At 40.9% G+C, this 27,565-nt stretch overlaps 2 protein-coding genes across 4 annotated transcripts; both read left to right on the top strand.

Annotated features, from left to right (window-relative positions):
* The first annotated feature begins 2,759 nt into the window (after positions 1-2,759).
* On the top strand, positions 2,760-13,103 carry samd10a (sterile alpha motif domain containing 10a). The gene is made up of 5 exons (XM_058643798.1): positions 2,760-3,113; positions 6,061-6,242; positions 11,522-11,690; positions 11,771-11,911; positions 12,753-13,103. Exons 1-5 carry the CDS (start codon positions 3,101-3,103, stop codon positions 12,773-12,775), a joined length of 528 nt encoding a protein of 175 aa, XP_058499781.1. The 5' UTR covers positions 2,760-3,100; the 3' UTR covers positions 12,776-13,103.
* Positions 13,104-13,202: 99 nt separating this feature from the next.
* Positions 13,203-27,026, top strand: uckl1a (uridine-cytidine kinase 1-like 1a). Of its 3 annotated transcripts, XM_058643787.1 has the most exons (15): positions 13,203-13,374; positions 17,315-17,502; positions 17,718-17,824; positions 18,908-19,078; positions 19,672-19,743; positions 19,874-20,063; positions 20,149-20,210; positions 21,986-22,002; positions 22,127-22,225; positions 22,299-22,392; positions 23,943-24,005; positions 24,094-24,216; positions 24,469-24,576; positions 24,831-24,987; positions 25,598-27,026. In XM_058643787.1, exons 1-15 carry the CDS (start codon positions 13,286-13,288, stop codon positions 25,678-25,680), a joined length of 1,623 nt encoding a protein of 540 aa, XP_058499770.1. In that variant the 5' UTR covers positions 13,203-13,285; the 3' UTR covers positions 25,681-27,026. The 3 variants fall into 3 exon arrangements, with proteins under 3 accessions (XP_058499770.1, XP_058499769.1, XP_058499771.1); XM_058643786.1 differs by lacking the exon at positions 25,598-27,026 and having other exon boundaries at positions 24,831-25,540; XM_058643788.1 differs by lacking the exons at positions 13,203-13,374; positions 25,598-27,026 and adding an exon at positions 15,634-15,879 and having other exon boundaries at positions 24,831-25,541.
* Positions 27,027-27,565: the final 539 nt, after the last annotated feature.

Raw genomic sequence — 27,565 nt, 5'->3', positions numbered from 1 at the left:
TGCAGGACATCAGAGAATATCTGGTCTGATGTTGTGATCTAGGATCATTTCAAATAACTATTGATCGCATAATGCAGGTGCACGTTGAATAGTAATTGAAGGCTGAGTGTGTTAAATCAGGACAATCAAGGAACCTGCAGTGTTTTCAGTGTTTGGAGCAATGCAATTCTTGGAAATAATTCATACCATACATGTCGTCAAATGAACCAGAAACTTAACTTAGCTTTAAGGCTGGTCACATTCACTTTCCACTTAAGACCACCTCCATCTAAGATTAAGAAAAGCAGCACCTTTACCATTCACTGAGTAAATCTGCAATGTTTAATTTAATATTAATATTTAGTTATTTTTTTATACGTTGAAACAACAAGGTTTAATGTGTGAGGCTTTGAAGGTGGTGATTTTAATGCTTTTTGCACAAAAAACACCTTTCTCCTTACTTTTCTGTATGTTTCCATGTCACCACCTTCATTGTTTTGAACAAATAAGGCAGCCGATGGTCCTACACATGTAATTACCCTTCGGCCACTGAGGGGCAGTAAAAAACACTTGTGAATACAACTTTTAACTGGAAATTGTTAGGAAACATATTAATCGTATATTAATACATTCAGGCAAGATGATCATTTATGTGGAGTCATGTTTAATCTGTAAATTTGAGGACATGTTTGATATTTGACTGAACTCAAAATTACATTTGTATTAATATATCATACAAATGTACAGGTGAGAAACTCAATTTATTTCAGTCTGGATCCTTCAGGGGCAAATCCTCGGCTGTTCCCTGAAGTTCTGAGGCATGTACGTGTGAAGAAGTCAATGTTTTTAGGTCTTTTTATGTATTTGTGCTCTTACCATAGTATATTTGAGCAGAGAAAAATGGTTGCCAAAAACCTAAAATATGTACAACACAAACAACAGTTTCAATTTTAGCCAGATATATCATCTCTCAACCCACGGCTTAAAAAAGGCTACAGCAACTACTCCATTGATCTATTACTATATATTGACTACTAAATTTATTTGAAATTATAAATCTAGACAGACATCTGACCATCTGACATAAAAAAAATAAAAACCTATAAAGTTGCAGTAGGCAGATTGCTAGAAAAACTGTTGATTTTTGAGGGCTGTCTCTTCTTCCAAAAATCATACTATAATTAATATTACGTGACACACTTTTCCTTCAAAGATATTCGGGTTAAATCACACGAACACACAAACAAAACGTTATTTACTCTTGCTTTTATTATTAGTCACATGAGGTTAAACTCATCTGTGATGTGTCATCCACTGCCTTCAGTGGAACTAACTGTTCAGTTAAGTTAGGTGAGGGCAGATTTGTTCAGTTTGCAGTCTATGGTGTAGAATCAGAAATAATTCCATGTACAACTTTTCACTTGCTTTGGTGTTGTGATTGTCGGCTCAGGAGAACGGTTTATCTTGCTTGTGTCCTTTTGGGCCAAAAGGGCGTTGAGAGTGGATCTACAGTCAAACTGTGCACGCAGTGCCCTCTGCTGCTTGATGTCACACTAATTACAGTCTGATGCCTTTCTAGGCTGCATTGAATGAACTCAAATGAGTTTTTATGGTTTGAGTTTGAACGCCCCATGAAATTCGAACAGATATATGAATTCTGGATAAAAGATCACCCAATCTTTCTCATAATAATCTGTGATTGGTCAAAGCCTCAATTTGCCCTACATTAGAGGATAATTGGCCAGATTTGAACAGCGATTGGGACGTGAGCAGAACCCGGCAATGGCCAATGAGAGCGAGTTGACTGGTAAATGGAAGTTGCGTACATTTGTTTTGTGTTTCTCAGTACAAAACATTGCACAGACAACAGCTATTAACTGACTACGACTACAGTCCACCTCCATGTCTCCATGTTTATATTCTGAAGTCCCGTTAAATCACGCGGCTTTCTGTGAGATCCCAATTCCCTGGAATATCCCCCCTGAAAGTGTGTGGTCCTGCATCTTGACCATCTGCTTTCTCAGGATTAAAACGTTGACAATTGGTTGCAGAGTTTGTTGTCTGTGTCTCCCATGTTTTTAAAATCAAGTCAGATGGGAAAATCCTCTAATGTGTCCCCATCTTAAAATGACGGGACATAATTTGCAAAGGGACATGAGAGGAGGCGCTGAAGTGTCATTCTCTCTCGCATCACTTGATTTAGATTATGCTGAAAGGTTAACATGGAGTTATTGATCAATTATGCCCCCAAAAATCCTGCCTACTATTGCGATTATCCATTTGTTGCACACTTACAATAAGAAATAAAGAGAAAGGACTATCTTTAAGTCCTTCTGGGTGATTAGTTTGGTGATGGGATGATGCTCACAGGTCAGTTGTCTCCTCATCTGCAGCTGTTCTTCACTCTAAACCCAGATTAGAACAGTAAAGTGTCTTAATGGGCAGGTGTGAGCAGGAGCTCTCTCTGATATTCTGCCCCGTTGTCCTGCAGCTCTTCTGGACAAACCCCACATAGAGGCTCCGTCACAGAGAAGGGCCCGCTGCCCACGGGCGCGCACAGAGCTTCCTTTATTTGGGGGAAAAGGCATCGGGGGGAATTCCTTCTGTTGGATGCTGCAGTGATGAGAAGCCTTTTCATGCGCCTGTTTTTCAGTCTCCGCTCGCTGCGTTAATTACAGGGCCCGGGGCTGCACTTTGAGATCACTGCAGCTCATGCGGGCTCTTGAGAAAAAGCCGCGCGTCTGATTCTCACGACACGGATAAAAAAAAAAAAAACACATACACACAACACGCACGCTCGCATGCGCGCGCGCGCCGCAGGAGCCAGAGGAACCAGTCAAGTCAGCTGCTCGAGGACGCACCTGATTTCAGTCCACAGACACGAGCACAAGAGGATACCGTGGACAACACGGGCTGGTTTATTTCATTTCCTCCGTCTGTAGTAGTTGTAGCAGGAGCTGCGAGCATGTGGAGCCGCTTTTCTCCCGTCAGAGCCCGCTCAAAGTTTTGACACAGCGGAGACGAGAGGAGGAGAAGAATAAGAGAGGAGGAGAAGAGAGGAGCTGCAGCTCTGACAGACGATGGGAAAGCTTGAATAGATTGACTCGGAGACGCAAACACCATGGCAGTGGACGGTAGGCACCGTTTTCTGTTCATTTCACTCCTTTCAGTTAGTTAAAATCTTTGAAGTTGCTTTCATTCAGTGGAAACTTTAAACCATGAAACCACGCGTGAGTTGTTGTTTTTTTTCCAGCTAAGCCCAGTAGTTGTGAGACCGGTTTGTAAGGTATGTCAGTGATTTTCGTTTCTGTAACAAACCAACCGCCTATTATTGTTTCAGTGTAGAGAGAAGGTGGACAGAAAACATTTCATTTACAGCTGATGAAAAACCTGTTCTTCTACATCATTAAATCCGCCAAACACCATTAGAAATAAGATCATAAACCTGTCACAGTATGACAACTTTTAACCAAGTGCTGTTTAAAGGAGAGCTGAAGAATTTGGAGAAACAATTTTTTTGACAGACGTGGGAATTTGTGATTTTTATTTATTTATTTGTTTAGTTATTGGCTTCAGCTCAATATTTACTCTGTAATGGGTTCAGGACATGACATGACAAAACACTATAGGACCAATGTGTGGGATGTAGTGACATCTAGGGGTAAAGATGTATTTTGCAGTCAACTTAATCCTGATATAACATGGTCAGACAGACTCAAGGAGAGAGGAAAGTCATTTTGAAAAAACACAACAATTTTCAATTTCCATATCATAATAAATTAATAATTAGTTGATTTTGAAAATTGTGTTCCATTTTATTGAAGACCGCTCAGATCTGAGGATAACTGAGACACTGACCTGGTGCTGAAATGGACAGCTCACTGGAGGAAACCAGCACCACAAATTAATTGTTGTACTGGTCAGTTGCTGTTCTCTCACAGTCCTCCTTTACAGCATTACAGTTGTTGTTGTTTTTTAACCCCATAACACACTTTGTTATGGGGTTCCCACAGGTCCTTGGAATCCTTAACAGTTTGTGAATTTGAAAAACAAAATGTCAGGGCCCTTAAAAGTGTTTGGAAATCGTGCCTAAATAGACATGGGTCATTGAAAGTGCTTGAATTTTGTGCAAGAAAGAAGTTAAGTTTCATGCTCCCTGCATTGCTTTATGTAAGACTAGGCCTACTCAGATCAAACATTGAGTCATTACTGTTGTGGACTATATCCACTGTCTCGCTCTGTTGATGTAAGATTCCATGCAGAACAATGAGCGAGTAACGTTTAACAAGAGAGAGCAAATGACGTGATATCTCTGATCTCTGAAAATTACAAAGACCGACTTTGACCAAGATCCCAAGGACAATCACTTGTGCAGATGAAGAGTGTGCTTCAAATCAATAAAAGTGAACGTCATGGATGAAGTGGCTCCAAGATGCTCTTACATCTTAAGCTGTGTCAGCACATTTGGCCCTTGATTTTGAGGGAATTGGTCCTGGAAAGTCCTTGAATTTGATGTCAACCCAGGTGAGGGAACCATGCTGTAAAATGTCTTTTGTATGTTCATTAGGACATTAATTGATTACTAAATGAATCTAAAACTATTTTGATAATCAGTTTGAGTGTTTTTTTAAAGAATGAAGTTTAACTTTTCTCATTTTTAATCCTTTTAAATGTGAATATTTTCTGGTTTCTTTGCTTCATATAACAAAGAAATCATTAAAATTGAATCATATTGGTACTGTATCTGGACAAAACAAGACATTTGAGAACCTCATCATTTCCAGTTACGTTCGCGAAACACTGATTTTCAACAACAATTTTTTGATCATTTTCTGACATTATATGGACCATATGGACCAACAAGTGCTCAACCATCGAGAAAATAATCGACAGATTAATCCCTTATAAAAAATTAGTTGCAGCCCTAATCTTCATCATCTTGATTTCACTTTTTTTTTTTTTTTAATACCTACGGCATCACATAGAGACTCTTTGCACCTTGTTTTTAGTTTATTTAAGTGTGTTTTCCCTCTGGCAGTTTACATGTGTGTTTGTTAATGAGGAGTTTTTCTCCTCCTGTAGACGGACAACACCAAAGGCAGTAAAAGAGAAAACTCAGTCTGACAAATGGTCCTAATTATCCCTATTTAATCAGTGAAAGGGGCCCATTAGTGTTTGCGACAGCAACCTGGTGTAGAAATTACACAGTGAAAGAAGGTTCAACTTGGAGTTGCACCTCAAAGAAACAAGAATTGCATATAGTGGATCGTTTTATTCATGTTAATGTGATGCTGGCTCGCCTTGATGATTGCAGTGCTCTGCTTTGGCCCACTCTCTGCGGGAGATATTGAATGTCGGAAAAGAAATGGCACAAAGGCAGAGAAACTAAAAGACGCTTTTTGATCTCCTCAAACCGTCATGCCCCCCTGACGCTCTCTCTGGGTCTGTGCTCTTTTGAAATTCTCTTAGTCAATTTAAGATTGGCTATTGCATGTGCACGGTGACTTGTGCACATGTAGCTTCAACACCGCAAAAAAAATAAAAAATCCTTCCAATCTGGCACATGAATCAGTAATGACCCATGGCTTTTTGCCAGACTCTGTGCCAGTAACAGCGTGTTTACCATAGTTGCACACGTTCTTTAATTACTGGATGTTGAGAAGCCACCTGCTGTTGAGTGGGCTTGGAAGTCTGCCTACAGGCCTCACCGTGATGATGAAAAGCCTCACAGCTCCAACATTCCTCACCTGCAACGTCAATATACACAATAACAGTTAAGCCTGACCACTGATGTCTGTGAATTACCCAGGAGCTTGTCCGGGCTTAGATAATCTTTACCTCATGCCGTCTGTGTTTCTTCGGGGCAGGTACAAGCAGCTACATAATGAGACTTAATGACTCGATGAGATCATCCCTGAAAGACAGTTGTTGAGGAGTGTTCACATTTGTTTTCAAGTTGTGCAGAGAGAGGGAGGGAGTCTTTTCTTGTTTTGTTTTTTTTTCAGAGCAGGTTTCAGGCTGTTTTCTGATGCTCAGGTGTGGCCCTCTAATCACTCCATCTCCTTTTCTTTATCTCCTCAGCTGCATCCAGTTTTAGTTTTTGCCGGCCAGCTGTGGAGTACAGAGCTCTGTCTGAGGACTTCAAGCACCAGCTGAGCCGACGGACCGGTGGGAACCTAACTTGGCATGATGGGCGTGGACAGAAAACAGCAGGAGGCAGGACAGTGAAGTTGCTGCAGCAGCCAGGAACTGAGGCCCTGCAGGTATTCAACACCTACATGTCAGACCGCATGCTTAGTTCATGCACTGGATGTGCTGTGATGACCCCCCCGGGTGTTTCTGTGGTTATTTTTCCTCCTATAGATCATGGAGGTACTCCATGTCAAGGGTATTTAATTGCAATTCTGAGAAATTCAGGTAGAGAAAATGTCCTCAAGCAAAGGTCTGCAGTTTAATAATGCTTTAAAATATAGGTATCAATATCTGCTTCATCACATTGTGCCAGAGATTATCAAAGTAGAAAAAAATCTCTTTTCCCAGGCCAAGTAAAAACAACCTTAAAATATGGTGCTTGATTTAAAACTACAGTGAACAACGTTTAAATATGAACAAATGTCTGTTGCATTCAAACCATTTTTAAATGAGTTCATACACTTCTGACAAGAGCCTGTACACATGAGAACAAGCTTATTAGAATCTGTAAATGTTTTGTGGTGTTTCAGCTTTTTCTCCACATGGAATCAATGTTTTTGGCTCCCTAAAAAGCTATTTTTGTAAAACAGGTCCCAGAGTGAAAAACGCCACCCTAGCGTTTTCGTGTGTAGAGCCAATACGCTACTTCGGGAAAGTAATGGCGTTAAAGCCCCACCTTTATTTCTCTTGCATTCACTGTTGCTATCTCTGTTGTTTTGGCCTTGTGTCACCTGGCAAAATTTCCACACTGCACACAGGAAGTGATTAATTTTGATGTCAACACAGACAGAGGCAGCAGCAACATTGAGCTAGTAAAGTGAGACGGCTGCAAACAGGTTACAAACAGGTTGGAGTATGACTGAAAACACAAAAATACGTCAACAAAAAGTTCCAGAAGTGAATTCTACTGTTCAAAAAAACACAGTCGTCCAGCAGTTTGACGGGTTGGTGGCTTTTAGTCCCCACCCTCCTCTGCGCTGCTGCTGTATACACACAGAAACACTCCTTCAGTTGGGTCTCATAGTATTGCTTGACAGAGTGTGTTTTCAGATGAACCAGATCATAAAAAATAATGTTACACTGTTTCTGTTCATGAAGACCAATCAGAGCCAGAAAAAAACATGATCAACCATAAAAATCCTCAGAAGTTGCACACTGCAGTGTTAAAGGCCAAGAGTAATTTAGTTCACTTTTTGAAAATAAACCTGCAAGAATATATGGAAACAAGTCTGAGGGTGTTGTATTTGTGCATGATGAAAGATGTTGGTGGAAATGTCAGTGCATCTTGGGTCAAAATTTAACAAGTCCCTGCTCAGCTTGGTTCACTACAGACATGTGGACAGAGCCAGAGCGAGGCTAATGAGAAGGGTTTTTCCTCAAACAACGTGGACAAAAACTATTACAGGAACAGCTGCAGTAGCATCATTCTTATTTCAGCCAAATGTTAGAATCACTAAGACAAGGCTTTGCCTTTTTCTTTTCTTTCTTTTCATTCTTAGTCTTGCTTATCAAATCATAAAAAAACGAATACTTCCCTTGTCCTGGTCTCGTCAGTGTGACAGCTCAGGTCACCCTCCACTGAAGCAAATGGACACTTTGTTAGCAGATAATGGACGTAGCCTCCTCCAGCCTTTTAGCCTGACTTTAAATAGCACAGGTCCAACTGTGGTGCTATTCCACAGCACTTACACTGAGAGCAGAAGGAATATACTTCATTTTGACTGTCAGTCTGCGATTGTTGTTGGCAATGTGGCATGTTATTAATATTATGCAAAGCCTTTATGTCTGTATAAATGTCTTTATAGTATGTGAAACATCATTACATCCCAGTGGTGTTTCTGTCTCAGTTGATATCGATTTTGTTAATCTGATCTATCCTTATCTGCTCATGCGGTCAGTGTCGTCCACAGAGACAGAATGTGTTTATTTTAAAAAATGGCCTCATTTGAAGCCCTTGGTTAAAAGGGAGTCCACGTCTTTGTCTTCGCCTCATGAAAGACTCTTTAAAGGCAGATATGAGCTGAAGCTTAAGCTGCTAACGGAGAACTGGGCTGGACTGATAACAGGAGTTGTACACAATGCTTTTTTGTTTGCCTCAATCGGTTGGAGGCACATAATGTGGTGGTCGGTTTATTTTTGTGTTGAGGGACATTAACTTAATTAGTGTTGTATCACGACGGAAGCTGTGCTTCTGTCATTTTACATTGTACATTGTCTTTTTTTGTTTTCTAATCTTACCCACTCTCCACCCAGTCTCCTCTTTATCATGCTGTATGTGAGGAAAAAACAATACAAACACTCCGTCAGCCTGCTCTTCTTTTGCTCATTGTCTAGTTGCAAATAAAAATGTAAGGAAACACTAAAACATTATGAAAAAACACTGGAGAAACAAAGTAAATTGTGTTTAAGTCTTTACATCTGAGGGAGGTGGCGCATTGATAAAAGGTAAATACACCCTCAGTGAATGAAAGAGGACATTATAATCATTTGGCTGTACTGGAAAAATTGCAGAATTGGCGGGTATAGCAGGTGAGGAAACCACAGCATTCCTCCACTTACTGCAAGAAGCAGATATCACATGAGTAATAGATGGAGGAAGCAACGACATTTTCCCACGTACAGTATTAACAGCTAGTGGCACTTTTTAATTACTTTAATCTTCCCCTTCTTATTCCTTTGTGGTGACATTAACTTTTACGGCACCTTCTCTTTGTCTCCGTAAACTAACTTCCAGTATTCGCTCTACAGCAGCAAACACACGGAACATGCACATTTTCTTTTGCTGAATCTTTGTCATTCAAAACCCGCAACAACCACTGCAGACCCAGATACATTCCCAATAAGCTTCATAATCACTTAATCATAAAGGTCACTGTTGACAAACACACATCCACTCATCCCTTGGATGAGGATCAATGTTTACTCCAAATCAAACATGTCAAACAAACTGATCATTCAGAGCACATTTATCTATCATTTTAGAAGTGAAAACATTCACGTTTACTAATGGATAAAGTTCAGCATGTGAAAATGAATTAATGAATTCTTTAGAGCAGGGAGTTCAGAGATGAAATGATAAAGTAAATGTAGGACCATGTTGAACTGGATATTACTCAAGAGACAAAATACACATTTTATGTAACATTTTTTTATTTGTCACTTGTATTTCTGTTAAACATATTAAGAAAGGCTTGTATTATATATAAAATACATACAATTTAATATGAAGCCTCAGACAATAACTTCTTCAGTGGCATTCTGATAAAAAAAAAAAATATTATTAAAATTGAATTCTTAGCTTAGTTATTCTTAGTATTCTCTCTTTTATAAATGTTACTCCTTAGCGGGTAGTTGTCATTATACTCCACCGTCTCTCAAATGTAGTCCGGACTCTTTTTTTTAAGAGCACCAGTTTCTTGCATCTTGAAAAGCTGAATACCAGAAACTGTGAACTTGTTGAATTTTTAAACTGTGATTGACTCATCAAAGGCCCAGTTTGTTTAATCCGCTGCAGTTTTACATCCTGTACATCTTTGAGATTAAAGAGCTGGATCTTAGAATCACACTCGCCTACACCCTCCTCTCTCTGTGATGCTGCAGGAGTGGCTGCTTGCTGATCTTTTAGGCAGCATTTGATCTGCTGGCACATATGGTCACAACCGTCCCCGGGGACTTAAACGAGTCTGAATCCTGTTCCTGTTCATGTATTCTGTCAGTTACTCATGTATATCATGTAAAGTAGGCCGATTTGTGTCATCTGTGTCTCTACCTCTACCTCTGCCTGTTTGTATGAAAACATTTGATGATGCATCATAAGTTTCATGATCAAATGTTTTTAGGCAGTTATATATTAGGTGTTGAAGCATGAAAAATAAACACTCGGTTTAAACACAGTTTAATCGAGCTAAGGCCGTAGTCCGACTAAGACAATCGGACAACTTGCAGAGTCCGAGTATATATGTGGAGGAGAAAATCAATTTATTGGCCGTGTACGTCTGACTCCGCCTCTATAGGTGGCGCCCTATCTCTCTATTAGCTAGTATGTATTGAATCAATTTCCTGTTGACCTGTACGTCACAGACAACAAACAGTGTGTGGCGAGATGGACGGTGAGATGGATCGTGCTGTGGTTCTGTATGTACCTGCTGTACATGTTAATTGTGATACTAATTAGATGGAGCATGGTTCTTGTGGTTACTGTGTTTCCTTCTACTTCTTGGTCAAAAGACAGGGGAAGACATTTTTGGTGATAGCATTGATAAAAGATGATGTGCATTTCCATATTTCCCCAATGACTTAAGGTCTACTTAAGTAGTAGCATTTATTACTATAAGGTTTTGTTAACCAGACAGCAGAAGTGATGAAACTTTCTCGGTTCCTTGAACAGAACAGGTCAGATTACTAGACTGCCTGTTTTTGCAGAAGTGATGAAATTTGTGAGGTTTATTGAAGCGTTCTCAAAACTCACCACGCTGTGGACTAAAGTAAATCATGTATACGCACAGCAAAGGTGGCCCTTAAATAAGTAAATATAGCCATTATGTTCCATAACGCGTGTATCACTGTCCTTCTCCCAGTATACAAGCACTAACAGGAAATCGCTTTATTGAATAAAGTGTGTCCGTCTAATAGCAGTAAAGAATAAAACATAACATTTTTTCCTTGTCACTGTCATGTCACTTAGTATAAATTCAGACTAGTTGCTCATCTCTGACACAGCGATGAAGACACAGTGGTTCCAATCCTCTTTTGTTAGTTGCTGTAGCAACCAAAGGCTCTGAGGGACAGGACATGCAGAGTGTCCTGTGGAGGAGGTTTACGACCACCACATACAGCTGGTGTTTAAGTGTCTCCTGATCAATACGTTTCACATGTCGTCTTTCAGTAGGACAATGGATTTGAGAATTTCTAACATGGCTATAGTATGGGATTGAATTCACTTCTCTCCTACATGTTTCGGACACAGAATTTGTGGTTTAGTTTAGTTAAGATGTGATATTTTGTAGTGGTGTTGCAAACATTTCAAATTTCTTTTTGTTATTCATTATTATTGCCTTTTGCATTTGTATTTTTTTCTAGCGTTTGTTCTTCTAATTTGTCCAAATGTCCAGTGTCGGTGCTTCCATTGAGAATAAGGAGGAAATCCCTCTGAATTTCATGTTTGCAGAGATCACCCCTGGATGTACAGTGTTTGTAGATCACCTCATAAATGTCCGACTTTCAGTCCCGCAGTTGCAGCGGAGACCTGGTTCACGGTGAAGCAGCTCATCAAAAAAAAAGGAATGAACGTATTTTTCAAAATGTGGAACAATTTCTTTGATACGTGCCTGCATTTGATGTCTGATTGCAGCACCGTTCCCATGAAAATTATGGGATATACCACACAAGCCCAACACAGCCCAGCCTGATCCGCCCGGTCGTGCTCTGGTCACAACAAGACGTTTGTAAATGGCTCAAGAAACACTGTCCTCACAACTACCTGACCTACGTGGAGGCTTTCTCCCAACACGCCATCACAGGTCACGAGAACACACATTCAAAGATTCTTGTTTTTAAAGTGAAATAGTTTTTTTTTAAGTCGGGTTCTTTCACCTCACAGGCCGTGCGTTGTTGCGTCTGAATGGGGAGAAGCTGGAGAGGATGGGTTTGGTGCAGGAGACGCTTCGACAGGAGCTGCTGCAGCAGGTGCTGCAGCTTCAGGTGCAGGAGGAGGGACGTAACCTGCAGCTGCTCAGCAGAGGTGAGGCTGCTGGAGCTTGTTCACTAATGAACATGTTATATGGTCTGAAAATTTAATTTTCCTCATTTATGGGTTTACATATTGGATTTGTTGACTTGTAACTGTTCAGAAACAAAGTAAACAACTTTAGAAGAGGGTAATGGTGACTTTAAAGGTCCAGTTAGTAACATTTAGGAGGGTTTAGTGGCAGAAATTGAATATACTGACCATAAGTATGTTTGTTTATGGGTAAATGGTTTGTATTTATATAGAGCTTTTCTTGTCTTGATGACCACACAAAGCTGCTTTATGCCACAGTTTTCACGCCCATTCACTCACACTTTCATACAACACATGTATGTGCAGTGCATTTTCTATCACTCGTATTTCACACCGGCTTTGTCAGTCATAGAAAGACGACTCACTAAACCACTGAGCTACCGCCTTTTTATATGTACATTAGAAAAGGACCTTGCTTTACATATGCCACAATCTAGAGTTTGCATTTTGAAGTGGAATCTTACCTCAGAAATGAAGAACAATATCCTTTTCTGGTATGTGAAGGCTACCGTAGTTCCGTGACATGCTTGGGAAAGTGAGAATTGAGGAGTCTTATAATAGTCTAATTTTTATTTTTTTGATCTTTTCACAATCTGCAGTCTCACCAGTAGATGTCACTTATTCTTACACACTGGACCTTTAAAAAAAAAAAAAAAATCTCAGTTATGCAACTAGTCAGTAGCTTAAAAATCAGTATATCGCTGGCTATTCGATGAAGTTCTTAAAAATTCCCACTAAAAAAGTGAATGAACACATTTTCCAAAATGTTCAACCTTCACATTAATCCGTCTCTCTTTTGTAGGTTCCTTTGCAAGGATATCATAGCTGTTGTGGATCTATGGAAGTAACTCTGTGCCGTCTGTCCGTATGTATCACTGGAAGAAGAAGACACTGTGGAATAATGGGACACATGATCAAAAACAAACAAACTCAAATATGAATCGCATAGATTATGTGCAGAATAAATGCCTCCAGTGCAGAGTAACATCCGGCTTTTCATTCACTATCTGCACGACAAACAGACATAATATTAATGGACTATGAACTGTGAAGGAAAAAAACAAAGCACCCCGACAATCTGTTTTGGTCAACTGATTGACCTGCTCTGTGATCGATTAACTCCTCCTCTTGTACTCTCTGCCTCTTTGTCCTTCAAAGCTTTTTTTTTAATGTATGAAAAGAATAAATAAATAAAAAATAATAAAAATATACTAATTCCTACTTGGAAATCAAAAATTGAAATGTTTCCCTTGAAGGAGAAGCCGCGTAGAAGCGCGCGATGATAAAACTACATTACCCACAATCCCACAGCGCGTGCTGAGAAGACTTCCGTCCATGGCTTCAACCGGCCGACGCCGGCTAAGAGGTCGTCAGATCCCCATGGAAACGGAGTGCGGGAAAATGATGTCGTCCCGCTCGGACAGGTACATGATACTCTTGAGGATTTATGTACCTTTTTTTGTCTGTGTGAATGTTTGTTTTTTGTTGTGGATGCGGTTTGTTTTTTGTTATTTATTGTGCAGCAGCGTCATGATACTGTCACGTAACCACACACAGAGACAGACGTTCCTCCTCTTTGTCCTTCAAACAGATGTTAAACCTGACATTTACGCTCTCTAATATTAACACCATTTATTTAAAAAAAACACGTCACTGTCTTTATGTTTTTTATCGATTGTATAATATAGTGACGTAGATTCATCTAATGTGTCGATGTGTAAAACACGAAGCTCTCCAGAAGTAGCTGTATGACGACACAGTCTTCCTCCACTACAACAATAATATCCATATTTAAAATAAAACTCCACCTGTTTCTGCTTCTTCAGCGGTAGCAGAATCATGCTCTTTGTTTTCTTTGACACGTTTAATTGCGTCCATTTTAAACATTTCCCTGTAAATGATAACCTTTCTGAAATCATTCAAACACCCTGAACTGTGTAAAACTTTGATCATCAGCCTTTAACTTCTTTTAAACATAATTTCACAGGCTATTATGTGTAGCTACATACATTGATTCCATTCACAATAATAAAATGAGACATTTCAACTATATATTTATGTTCATCTATCATAAATCATCATGACCCTTAACATTTTATTACATGTTAAGGGTCATGATTTAAAATGTCATGTAGGTAAAAGTATATGAAATCACTTTTTATGCAGCAAAGTGATCCCCGTTTTAGATCGGTAAAGCACTGCTTCAGTGTTGCTCCTTTTGTTAAGAAAGAGCTACTTTTAACTTAATTTAATTAATTTACTATTCAGTGTTGAGATGAAATAATGTATAATAATAATAATGACCACAGGTTGAATCTTTAGCGTCCCAGTCTGCAAAGTAACTGCAGCTGTCGATCAGAAATGCATGTTGTGGATGTTTAGTAGACGTTTTAAGACCCAGGAAACATGATTACAAACTGTATAAATTATAGCAGAGTAAAGTATAATGAGCAAAGTTACTGAGCTACTGTTGATCAGTAGTTCCAAAACACATGGAGTCGGTAGCAACAGGACTGGATGTGAAGTTTTTCTCTTCATCCAAGACGTTCGGTTTGACGACCTGGATAAATGAGAATCTACACAGACAAATAAGAAGTAGAGCTGCATTAGTGATCAGTTATTTGTTCTGTAAAATGTCACAAATGATGCCCACCACAATTTCTGAAAGCCAAAAGTGACTCAGGCAATGTCTAAACCCTAAAGATGTTGAGTTGACGTTAAAACAACAGAAAAGCAGCAAATGTACAAACTGTATGATAATCATACAACAGGACAAGTTTTGAATGCATGCCCTTTAGTTTTAATGGATGTTTTTAATAATGTAATACTTCTACTTTTCCTTCCTCTCTTCCTCAAAACTGTTGTTATTTCTGTGTACGTTGTGAACACAACATTGTTTCCATGTTTGTCCTGAAAGCCAGATTCCTCCTCTGCTGCTGCTGCTGCTGCTGAGGTTTCTCTCAGTTTCCCACATTAAGGGTGTTTTTGTTTTTCTTATTCTCACTGAGTCTAAAGATGGTGGGTGAGTCATTAGTGTTTAGAGCTGTGATTTCACTCAGCCCAAAACAAGTTGAGGAAAATGTCTCCGCAGAAGCCTCATGAGAGCAGGAACAGATGCAGCTTTCGATTGATCAGTCAACCACCAACAACTGTTTACTTTTTTTTTATTTAGAAGCATTTAAATCCATCTTTTCCTGACTTTTGCTGCTTTCTAAAAACAAACACAAACAAAATAGTGTTTGTCCTTGGAAACAACAGCATGTGTCAAAATAAAATTTTATATTAATTATTGTCTTGATCTATGCACATCTTATTCTACAGACTGAAGGAAACATCTTGTGTTTCTCACAGACCTGCACAAATATCACACAGTAATCATGTTTTTTGAATTCCCATTTCCTCTGATATCACAATTCCTGTCAAAATAATCGCAATTAGATATTTATTCAATATCCTTCATCCCTATTGGAAACTGTGATGAACATGTTTGGAGTTGCAATATAAACGGTCTACGGTTTCTTGTCGTGTGATTCCCTGTGAATCAGATCAGTGAATTTAGAGGGAGGAAGGATCAGCAGAAGATGTTCCATCCTCTTTTTTGATTACAGGAGCGTCTATTAATACCAGCCAAGCAGCTCTTTACTGTCCTCTGTGATCCTCTTAGTGTCCCACACACACACACACTGAGGTGGACGAGGAGTTTTTCACTGCTCAGTCTTCACAGACACAGATGCAGTTATAGCACAAATGGAACTTTAACTTAAACACGTCGGCGTTTTTTTTTGTCGAGGCCTGTTGTTGTGGTGACGCGTCGTGGGGGAAAACGGCAAACTGGCGGCTAGAAAGTTGTCGTCTGAGGCAGATATGACTCTGCTAGACTACACGGGTGCCAGGATCTCTGGCTGTTGGTCGCTGAGGTCTGACCGCAGGTAAGAGCCGACTGTTTTCGTTGTTGTTTCTCTCCGGCCGGGTAGTCAATATGTGTGTGTGAGCCATTAATATTGTCTAAACATGGTGTGCATGGAGGTCAGAGGAAGTGCAGGATGTAGGTCAGTGTGCAGGGGGAGGGTTTGTTGTGATTTAGTTGTGCTCCGTGGTGCACCAGCACTGAACAAACGCTTTAAAAACGACATTAGACGAAGCATTCATTATTCCTGTTTGTAGTTGTTGTGCATCATGTGTGAAAGAGTCACTAATTACTGCTGCAGTGAACGCACAAGTCCATAAATGTGTCTCCAGAGGGTGTGACACCAAAGCTACGCTGGCTTTTATAAGTTGCATAAACAGCGGTGTGAGAGTCTGATCTTAACCACAGTGATCTCAGCTGTGATGTGCAGGTTCAGAGTATCGGGCAGTGGTGTGAGAAGTTTGCATATTAAAAAGTAAAAGCTCTTCATTAAAAGTAAAAAAACAAAGTGCAGTATATTTCTGTGTGAACATGCACTCTTATGTACACAAATTAGTATTTTTGATTTGAAATTGATTTATCGTCGTGTTTGATTTTAATCCTGCAGGGCGGTGTCATTTGTTTCAACACATCACACTTGTGTGTTTATGGATGTGACAACTTAAGGTTTGTATAACTGGACAGAAATGTTTATCTCTTGAATTACAGATCTCACTTGAAGTCGCTGTTTACTGCACTTTTGTGTGTGTGCGCCACAAAAAAGAAGCCATTTTGTCAGACACCTACTCTTTCTTCCTTTCTTTCTGTACAAAATCACTCTCCTATCATTCTATATGCTGTGTTTGATGAAGACTTTGCTTTGAAGCTCTTAAACTTGAGTCTATGGTGAAAATACTCACAAGGAATAAGGTCCCATCTAAATTTTCTCCATGTATTTTAACTTAGTGACTGTAGACCCTCGAGCAGATATCGGTCCAGGTCTCCGTGGAAAACGCCGAAGGAAAGCCGAAGAAGAGGGAATTTACGGCGGGATAACGGTGGAGAAAGCTTCGTTAAGAGATGCTCCATCCACGTTCAATACATAGACATCTTGCCATATTGATTATCACAGAACCGTTGTATCGTGATATTATTGGTATCATGTATTGCAAAAAGTATCGTATTGTGAGGTACCTTGTGATTCCCACCACTAATCCAGACCAACAATAATCCAAATGAAAGGTAATAAAGTCAGGAATGACACTCCTGCATGATGGAGACACTAGTGGACACATAAATATGTGTTATGTCTCCTGTCTGTGATCCCTGTGGACATTTTTTGGGAAACACAATTATAGAGTGAATGAGATTCTTCTCTAAATGTCTATTTACTGGATTTTTCTTGTGTAGAGGAGGCCCATGTGTGTCTCCTGTGGGTGTTCAGGCTGTGACCTGTCCCACTGTTTGCTGTTTTGCAGTGGGAGTGGAGAGGACTCGTTGGACCGGCTGCTGCCTCCCTCTGGGGCCCCTCGCAGGAAGAGCGCTACCTCACTGAGTAAATCCGAGCCTCCTCTGCTCCGCACGGGAACACGCACCATCTACACCGCCGGTCGACCTCCCTGGTATGACGAGCACGGCGCTCAGTCCAAAGAGGCCTTTGTCATTGGTATGACACTCGCTGGGGATGTTTTGACTCGTCCTGACTGTTTTCTTCTCCGTCTTCTTTCACCACCTTTATGTTGACGTGTGGCTTTGAGCTGCCGATCCTGTCCCCGTTTACCCATTCATTCTTTTTATACCCATAAACACACATGCATACCAGACAACATTAGATACACTCTGAAAAGCAAACATAATGGGCCTGTGTGTGTGGATCTGCAGGCTTGTGTGGGGGCAGTGCCTCAGGAAAAACCACCGTGGCCAATAAGATCATCGAGGCTCTGGATGTACCGTGGGTCGTGCTGTTGTCTATGGACTCTTTCTATAAGGTGAGAGTCATTTAATTACTCCATCTATCCATCCATCTTCTACCGTTTTATCCGTTGACATAGGGCAAAAGGCGGTACATCCTGGACAGATCACCAGTCCATCACAGGGACTACATAGAGACAAACCACCATCCACTCTCACACTCACACCTACAGTCAATTTAGAGTGTCCAATTTGCCTAATCCTCATATTGCATGTTTTTGGACTGTGGGAGGAAACCGGAGAACCCGGAGAGACCCATGCACACACGGGGAGAACGTGCAAAAGCCATGACCCTTGTTTCCGACCGGGTTGCAAACCCCGGTCTTCTTACTGCAAAGGCAAGAGAGCTAACTAACCGTGTGGCCCCATTTAATTACTAATTTTAGGAAGAAATCATCATCTTCTGCTTTATTTAACTCAGCCTCTGCAGCTCAAGGTACGCAAAGGAAGACGAGGCAGCTTTATTTGTATAAGCCGGTTCATACACAAGGGCAACTCAGTGTGCTTTACATGAATAACAAAATGACATTTAAAGTTTGGAAACATTAAAAGGTACAATTTGAACAAAACCCAATTTTAATGTAAATAAAACAGAGAATAAAGTAATAAAAAAGAATTTAATAAATCAAAAGTAAAGTAAACATTCTCCTGTCACCAGTTTGAGTTAATAACTGGTTATGGTGCAAATCACCAGGGGGATATTTTGTACATATAGAAAACCAATGCAATACTTAGTCGTGTGTATCCACAAACAGCTGTAAGGGGAAAACAAATACGGTGTTTAATGGTAACACCGCTGTAAAAGTATAGAAATAAAATGGTGTCACCTTAAAATTACAATCTTATTCTTCAATGACCACCATATACTGTCATGTAAAGTGCTAGCAAAGACAATGATCTTCTGCTTTGATGCTTTGAACTTGAACTTTTTTGACGATTGAATTGTGAGACTTCCTGAAGCTGTCACTTCAGTGTTTTCATTTAAGGCCCTGTTGTGTGTATTGATTTCTCTCACATAACTCGACAATAAAGTGAATAAGCATGTTTCTTAAACGGCAACATCCTGTGAAATCTGAGTGTTCATCTGCTGTGGGTCACAGGATTTATCTCCCGAGGAGCAGAACCTGGCAGCGAGTAACGACTACAACTTCGATCATCCCGGGGCCTTTGACTTTGAGCTGCTGGTCTCCACCCTCAGAAAACTGAAGCAAGGCAAGAGTGTGAAGATCCCCGTGTACGATTTCACCACGCACAGACGACAGAAAGACTGGGTGAGTCGCTCGCTCTCACAGAACAACATTCCTCTTTTTTTACATACACGTATGTACGGAACTGTCCCACTGTGATTTTTCAGCTTCTGAAATGTGAACATTTTCCAGTTTATTTGATTTTTCAGCTGCTTCAATGTGAATATTTTGTAGTTTATTTGATTTTTCAGCTTCTTAAATGTGAATATTTTCTAGTTTCTGTGATTTTTCAGATGCTTAAATGTGAATATTTTCCAGCTTCTTTGATTTTTTAGCTGCTTCAATGTGAATATTTTCCAGTTTATTTGATTTTTCAGCTGCTTAAATGTGAATATTTTATATCAAAACATTTCGCCCGTTGTTTAATTTTTTTGAACATTGAAGCTATTTGGTTAATTTTTGTGTGTAAACAAAAAAACAAAGACTGTGCTGACTAAGTGTCACAGTTTTAGGAGCCTCAAACCTCTGAAGTAGTTAAAGCTCTCACATTGTACAGAATGAAACAGCTGTTTTTCGTCCCTAAACCACTTTGTGAAAGCTTTAATCTTAAATACCTGACTGTTCATGAAGCAGCGTTCCCCTTTGAATGGCTCACTTTTTGTGCTTTCTTTGTGCAGAAAAACGTGTATGGTGCCAGTGTGATTATATTTGAAGGAATAATGTCATTTGTGGACAAAGAGCTTCTACAGGTGAGCCTATGTGCTTTCTTTGTTTTTCTTGACTGAGGCTTAAATAATGTTCACCAGGCTTTGGTTGAGAGGCCGCGTTGCTCAGGTGAATTTCATTGAAAGGGGTGCGTTGGCTTTGCTCACCTCGCAGCTCCTGGACATGAAAATCTTTGTGGACACAGACTCCGACATCCGGCTGGTCCGCCGGCTGCGCAGGGACATCACAGAGCGTGGACGGGACATCGAGGGAGTCATCAAGCAGTACAACAAGTTTGTGAAGCCCGCCTTCGAGCAGTACATAGAGCCAACCATGAGGCTGGCTGATATAGTTGTGCCAAGAGGTGAGAAAGACAGAGACTGCCTCACTTTCCTGCCGTTAAACACACCAGCAGCATTTCAGTCTTTTATTGTTTTTATCTCCGCAAGGTGGTGGGAATATGGTGGCCATTGATCTCATAGTCCAGCATGTTCAAAGCCAGCTGGAGGAGGTGAGTGGAATTAACACTGGCTGTGGTTTAGCGAGAGAGAGAGAGAGAGAGGGGGGGTGGCGCCATCATGTGGCTGAAAGATGCAACACACAGAAAGGAAACAAAAACCCTCAGCTGCTGTGATAATAATATCAGTAAAGACCTGAAAAAAACACCACAATTACTCAAGTCAGTGTTCCGACCAGATCCAGAGGAAAACCTGATCCCAACCCCCAAAAACCCCACCAGCAACAAACTAACTAAACAATTTTAAAGGTTTATTAAAAACAAATAAAAGATGTACGGGGAAACTGTCCAGAGTGTACACCGCCTGTCGCCCTATGTCAGCTAAGACTGGCACAGCGCCCCCGCGACCCTCATGTGGAGGATAAAGTGGAAGAAAATGGATGGATGGATGGAAATAATTTCAAGATGTCTGCTGGCAGTCTGGCTGTGAGTGGTTCGAGGAAGTCCAGTTTCAGCTGAGATGATCAGGCCTCTTATACTGGAGCCTCCTGTGCAGGACCAATCAGCTCTCAGGATCCACCTAGACTCTCACACACATTTAATTCACTCAAACATGCACACCTGCAAACCCATATCACACTCACACACACACACACACACACAAGGATAACATTCACCAACTCATTCCTTTATTGTGCAGAAACTATTAAAAGGAAACAACTGTGGAAGTAATTCAATATTTATTTTTCTCCGATCTAAATCAAGCACTGAATCCTTTCAAATGCGTATGTGTATTGTAGCCTGAAGACATAGAGAAATATTCTCTCCTATAAAATCTAAACCATGAAGGTTCTTTTTAGGCCTTTTATCACGTATGCTGTACCTGTGACATTCGTTCCTTTTGCAAAATAAAAGGATAATAGGGGAAAAAAATGTATTTCACTTCTCTGTGAGGCGGCAAAAGACCTTTTTTAATGATGAAGAAAAGGAAATAGAGCGCTGCTGTTTGATGTTGAGTGAAAATATCAAAACAGTTTGCTCTTTGGTGCAGGGGCGATAAACACACAGCAAAACACTGGAAGTTAAAAAGCCTTTGTAAGTACAGCTAATGCAAGGCAACATTTAATATCTACGCATAAACTCAGGCCTTTGTCAGAAGTGAGTAAACAGTGTATATACAGTATACATATTGTACATACTTAAATGAACATAAATGAATAAAAACACACATATTGTTATTAGTTAGGACACAAAGTTAAGTGAAAAATGAACTGATGTCATGTGTGATGAAGTTTTTTGACTTTTCTTTGTCTCGTCTACAAAGCTTTGTGATGTGACAACACGACTGCAAAGGTTGTATCTCACAGTCGTTGATCTTCAGTGAGATCAGTCGGCTCTGTGAATATTTCTGTTATAGAGTTTTACTTCACGTTCAGACGCCTGTCGCCTCAGAAAGAAGCGTTTGAATTTGGGAACGGAAAGATTTGTTTTGTTTTCAGTCGAGAGAAACAGACCCACCACAGAACAGAAAACCAAACTTCAGTGAGACACTGTTACTGGGTGACATACTCTTTATTTGTCATCAACACACACACACGGTGTAGTTTATTTTGATCCACATCCTGCTGCTGCTGCTGAAAACAAATGTCTTCCTGTTTGAGTTACATCTTCAGCAGCAGTTTAACAGAGTCATACAGCTTTAAATGATGCACAGAGGCTTTGTATTGCCATAGCATCTGTTACAATAATAAAAATGTTGATATCTACACCTTTATCCTTTTAAAATCTGCATTTTCTTATTGTCTTTCTCTTGTCCTTTCATGATGCAGCGTGAGCTCAGTGTCAGGTACGCCGATACCTATTTTGACTTTGACTTGGGTGTTCTTGATTGCTCTGTCGTGTTAAAGTCAGACTGCTTCATTTCCTCGATATAGAATCTTTTGATGTGAGCTACCTGTCCTCTCTCTCAGGGCGCTCCTGGCCTCCGCTCAGCAGAATCAGCCGCTTCCCCAGACACTCAGCGTGTTGGAGAGCACGCCGCAGGTCCGAGGCCTGCACACCATCATCAGGTACCAACATGTCTGTGCTCCCGTGCAGCTTTGTGTCCATGGAATGGGATTTTTTATTGTTGCTCTGCCGCAGGAGCAAAGACACCAGCCGAGACGAGTTCATCTTCTACTCAAAGAGATTAATGCGACTCCTGATAGAGCACGCTCTCACATTTCTACCATCTCAGGTACGTCGGTTACAAACTCAACATTAAACCTGCCTGACTCGCCGTTTTCATAGTAACAATCACTGTTACTAGGCTGCCACAGCATCACAACGAGGGAAATGTGGTGGCGACAAACTCATCGCAAATAATTATGACCCCGGCTCTGCAGGTTTCCCTCCGCTCCACAGTTTGACAAAATCCTCCAGGTCATTATTTTGCTCCACTCGACTCTGCAGTTGTGGTTCAGTGTCACACGGCGCTCCATGTTTTTTTGGCAGGAGCAGTCATTGTTTTTAATGAAAACATACACACTCTGATGCACCTACTGTTCGCCTCCTGCTCTGCGACACAACATTTGGAAACTAGCAGGTGAAGAAAACCCAACATCATATTTCCCACAGTAGTCGACTGAGAGCAAACGTTGAGCTAACATTCAAATGAGTGATGTATGTTGTAACTGCTGCATGTATAAATGAGCGCTGAGGTGTTTGCTATATAAAGGTTCCTTTTTATTACCCAAAAACCCTGTTATTGTAGATTCAAAGTGCCATAGACCAATAAATATGGATTTATTTTTGTTTTTGTAGTTTGAGAAGATGAAGAAGCTTCAGTGGAAAACCACTCCAATGTTTTAACCCTTAGAACACCAACTGTAGAAACACAGCTGAGCAAAACCACTAGAAAATGTGAAAATCGGATAGAATTCATGACGTTTGGAAATACGTCACAGTAAAATTGATCATAACTCTGACTCAACAACACACAATTAGATGCATTTTGTAAAGCCTGAAGATGGGACCTCTAAACACACACCCAGGATGTCCATATAAGGAGTTGTGTGTTATTCCTGTGGCAATTTACCCAGGGTGCACCTGTGGTACGGATCTGTGTTGTGTGAGCACTAAGGGTTAAGGTGCGGTGTGTAAAAATCGGTGACATTTAATGATGAAACTCTACTGCTCACCGCTCGCTTTCTCATGCTTGTCTGTTGTAAGGAGTCATTGTTCTGCGTTTTCTTGCAGTAACTTTACACTTTAAAGCATGAAACTCACGCTGCAGCTGGTTCGTCCATTCAGGCTCCTGTAGAAACATTGTTTGATGATGGTGGCCTCTGTAAAGTACATATACAAGGCTTATTCTAAGGCTACCAAAACCTTTTTTTTTTAATTTTACATTCTGATGTGTAATTTACTCAATTCCTGCAAATAGATGTTAAACGCTGGACCTTTAAATGTCAGATGTCACAGCTTAGAAAGTACCGAGCGGCGTCAGCGGCCGACAGTGAACCTGACAAGTTTGGTGTAAAAAGCGACCGATTTTCATTGTGATGCTGAGTCTCAAACAAAGTTCAAGTCTCTGCAAGTTGATTTTTCACATCCCACTGATGTCAGACAAAAACAATTACCTGTCTGGAGAGTATGATATAAAAAGAATATGGAGATTTTGTGAGGTAAATGTACTGTGGATACACTGTATTATATTTTCATTTAAAATAAGGTGCTTAGATAAGTGTTTTTATCTTATTGGTGCACTGTGATAAAGCCTCTCTTTTCTCTGTTACTCTGTAACAGCCGTGCACGGTTCAGACACCACAGGGCCACGAGTACGAGGGCCTCAGCTTCAATGGCAGAGGCGTGAGTTATTTTCTTGCTCTTCAAGGCTCTTGTTAACATCCAGTCGGGTGTGTCCTCAGGGTCTCCCTCATTGCACTTGTCTCCACAGATCACCGGTGTGTCCATCCTGCGGGCAGGAGAGACCATGGAGCCCGCCCTCAGGGCCGTATGCAAGGATGTCCGCATCGGCAAAATCCTCATCCAGACCAATCTTGACTCGGGCGAACCAGAGGTAAATCAGACGGCTCATTAAACACCGAAACATCCTCAAAATCATTGACCTGTAGATTCCTGCGAGGAACACTTTTGACTAAGTGAAAACTTGTGTTTTTAAAATAAATCCCACCAGACATGAAATGTTTTGATTGTTTTTTTGTTTTTTTAATTCTTCCACATGATGTGTGTCTCCGTGGTAACTACCCTTCCCGATTCTGTAACCATGGCAACCTGTCTCCTCCTCCTCCTCTCTGGCCTCCCTCGCCAGCTGCATTACCTGCGTCTGCCCAAAGACATCGGCGAAGATCATGTCATCCTAATGGACAGCACGGTGTCTACAGGCGCTGCTGCCATGATGGCTGTCAGAGTCCTACTGGTGGGTGCAGATTAACAACATCACTCCTCAGTGAGGCTAAAGTAGGATCTCCTCATCTCCTCGCCTTTTTTGTTTCTGTCCTGGTGGGGTTTGATTAGCACCTCCTCCACAAAAAGAAAGCTGAAATCCTTGTTTCCCTCTCACTGTTTATCCTCCTGATAGTGCTAATGATGAAGCAGGTAAAGCAAGTTGGCAGCTGTTGTGTGCTTTCTCATTCGGTGTGTGTTTCTGTGCGTGTGTGTTGGGTTGGGCAGGATCACGAGGTGCAAGAGGATAAGATCGCGCTGGTGTCGCTGTTGATGGCAGAGCTCGGCGTTCACTCGGTTGCCTACGCCTTCCCAAAGGTCAAAATCATCACCACCGCTGTGGACAAGAGTCTGGATGATAATTTACATGTAATCCCTGGTATTGGTAAGCCAATAAATGCACATACTCGCTCGTCAAAGTCTGAGTACGTGTGTCACACGTTTTGTCCACAGTTGAACTTCCTCGCCTGTTTTAAGTCTCTGAACGTATGAAGAACGCGTCTAAAGCACGCTCGGGTTTTGGATACGTGCTTTTAGCCGCGGCAGATGAATGATAACAAACATCTGTGTTTCAAGTTGACAGATTTCATTTCATGTCCCAGCAGATTTTAATTTTATGCTTGTGTCACTTTAGATGTGAAGCAAACTCTCTCCCTCTCTCGCCCTCTCTCCCTCCCTCTCTCCCTCTCTCTTGATTACTGCTGTTACCAAATATCCACATTAAACAGTCGTGTCTTTTCTCTGTAAACTGAGCGTAAAATAAAACCTCTCTGACAAACATCAAGATGAATTGTCAATGTAATGTGTTAATCGTAATTCAAAAGGAAGAATCACTTTTAACTTTAAGCTCAAATTTAGACAGCATCACTTCCTGTATTCTGGTTGTTGTTTTTATTCATATTATTATCATTATTATTATTATTTATCTATTGTTTTCTTCAGGCACTAACCCACTCGTTCGCAGTAGCTCTGAGTCCACTGTCGTATGTTTTCAGGAGACTTTGGGGACCGCTACTTTGGCACAGACGGGACCGACCGCTGGAGGGACGAGGAAGACCGAGAGCAGCCTTCATACTGACACAAACGTCTGTGAGAAAATACAAAAACACGACTTGAGAACTTCTGTTGTTGTGCATCGTCCTCGGGCACAGGCAGACTCACAGATTTACTCTTTTGTTTGCCGCACATGAACTTTTGTACTCTCCGACAGATTGTGTGCAGAAGGGATATTTTGCTCCGGTTACAACTGATCGTAAATATTTTCCTACTCAAGTGCATCGACGAGGTAAAACAGTGCCCAGTCCCTCTGAGGTGCAATAACACGGCAACAATGTTATTAAATACTCCAGGACAAAATTGCACCAGTTGTTCATAAATCCAGTTCCTGGTGTTGTACCAGTGAGGACTTAAAGGTCCAGTGTGAAACATTTAGGAGGGTTTATTGAATATAGGGCTCGTAAGTATGTTTGTGTAAGTCTATAATCGCTTTAAAATAAAAAATGCTTGGTTGTCATAGCGTTAGAATAAGCCTTCTATATGTACTTTAGACAAGGGTCTAAGTTTAGCAAAGTCTGCCTCCATGTTTCTACAGTAGCCCAAATATCTGTTCTGTACAGAACACGCCTTTTTCCTTTAAATACGGAAGAAATCGTTATTTTCTGGACCGTTGACAACCGTGCAACCGCCGGCTATGCCAGGATTGAATTTTATGATAAGCTGGTGCAACCTACTTATGAATATACCCTTACAAATAAAACTATATTCACACTTTATGCTGCTGTAAAGACTTTTCTAGTGTAATTTAACAAAAAAAAAACAACCTGTGTAGAATATTTAGAAATGTTATATTAACATATTCAAAGGGGGAAATGAGTGTCATGTTGAGTAGAATCTACACGTCATAGGTTAAACACATTCACGAGTATGATCTTTATCTTAAATTCAGGTTTCACTTTTCTGTTCTCACTGCCTCTTTCTACGTCCCCGGCTGGAAAATGGAAGGTGCGCTCGTTTTTATATATCTGGGCCGTCACATGCTAAATATTTTTCCATGCTCCTCTGACTCTCAGGTTCACACGCAGGCCAACTTACCTCCCTCTCTGATGCACTTTAAAGCCTAAAGGGGTCAGTGTAGCTCACATTTAGCTTCTCTGGGTGTGATTTACAGTGTCCCTTTGGTAAATGTGTCTCTTTATACTCACTACACACAGAGACGCTCACCGACTCTGCTGCACAACTTGAAATATTTGATGTCATGTCACAGTTTGTGATCCCGTGATCAGAATTGCCTTTTATTGTCATTGTTTGTTCGCGCAAATTAATTTACTCGACGATATGATGCTGGATGCTCGGTCAGAATCGTGTACAATGGTGATAACAATGTGATTTGGTGTTACAAATGGAGCAGTAAAAGCCTTGAGTGTCTCAGTGTTTCCTCCCTGTTGTTCTCACTGTTACTCAGACAGCGGCTGTGTGTGACCAGATGTTCTCTATTGTCTCTGATCCTGTGAATTCCCAACAGTAACATTCATGTTTTCATTCAGTCCCCCGATCCTCCACACACTGAGAAATGAACACATCACACGCGAACGTCGCCGCCTCCTCCTCCTTCACACACCTGAACCGTCTCCTGCTCCTACGTTTTTGTTTTGTTTTTATTTCTGCCCTCACTGAGCTGTGATCGCGGATGTCATGCGACTCACGCAGTGTTCTCCAAGACAGCAGAAGACTTGCTCGCCCATGTGACTACTGCCTCAAGGTTAACCTGTTACCATGGAGACAAGCCGGCCAATGAGAGTTCAGCAGACGCTTGCAATGTTGACTGCAAGCTTTTTGTTTTAAGGGGGTGACCTATTTTTTTTTTTTTTCCTCTCTCTGCCCACCCCCCACTTTTCCCCCTGCACAGCTTCTCAGACCCCACTACTCCGGCACATGTGCACGCAGACACTCACACACATCAAAAA

This window comes from Solea solea, chromosome 11, assembly GCF_958295425.1.
Source record: "Solea solea chromosome 11, fSolSol10.1, whole genome shotgun sequence".
Taxonomy (NCBI): domain Eukaryota; kingdom Metazoa; phylum Chordata; class Actinopteri; order Pleuronectiformes; family Soleidae; genus Solea; species Solea solea.
The sequence above is the reverse complement of the archived record's forward strand: the minus strand, read 5'-3'. Positions and strand labels throughout refer to the sequence as shown.

Coding starts and splice junctions, on each gene's coding strand:
- samd10a (XM_058643798.1), top strand. Junction 11,691..11,770: donor CTCCCAACACGCCATCACAG/GTCACGAGAACA, acceptor TTCACCTCACAG/GCCGTGCGTTGTTGCGTCTG. Junction 11,912..12,752: donor CCTGCAGCTGCTCAGCAGAG/GTGAGGCTGCTG, acceptor TCTCTTTTGTAG/GTTCCTTTGCAAGGATATCA.
- uckl1a (XM_058643786.1), top strand. CDS start 13,286: ATGGCTTCAACCGGCCGACGCCGGCTAAGAGGTCGTCAGATCCCCATG. Junction 20,064..20,148: donor TGATATAGTTGTGCCAAGAG/GTGAGAAAGACA, acceptor TATCTCCGCAAG/GTGGTGGGAATATGGTGGCC. Junction 22,226..22,298: donor GGCCTGCACACCATCATCAG/GTACCAACATGT, acceptor GCTCTGCCGCAG/GAGCAAAGACACCAGCCGAG.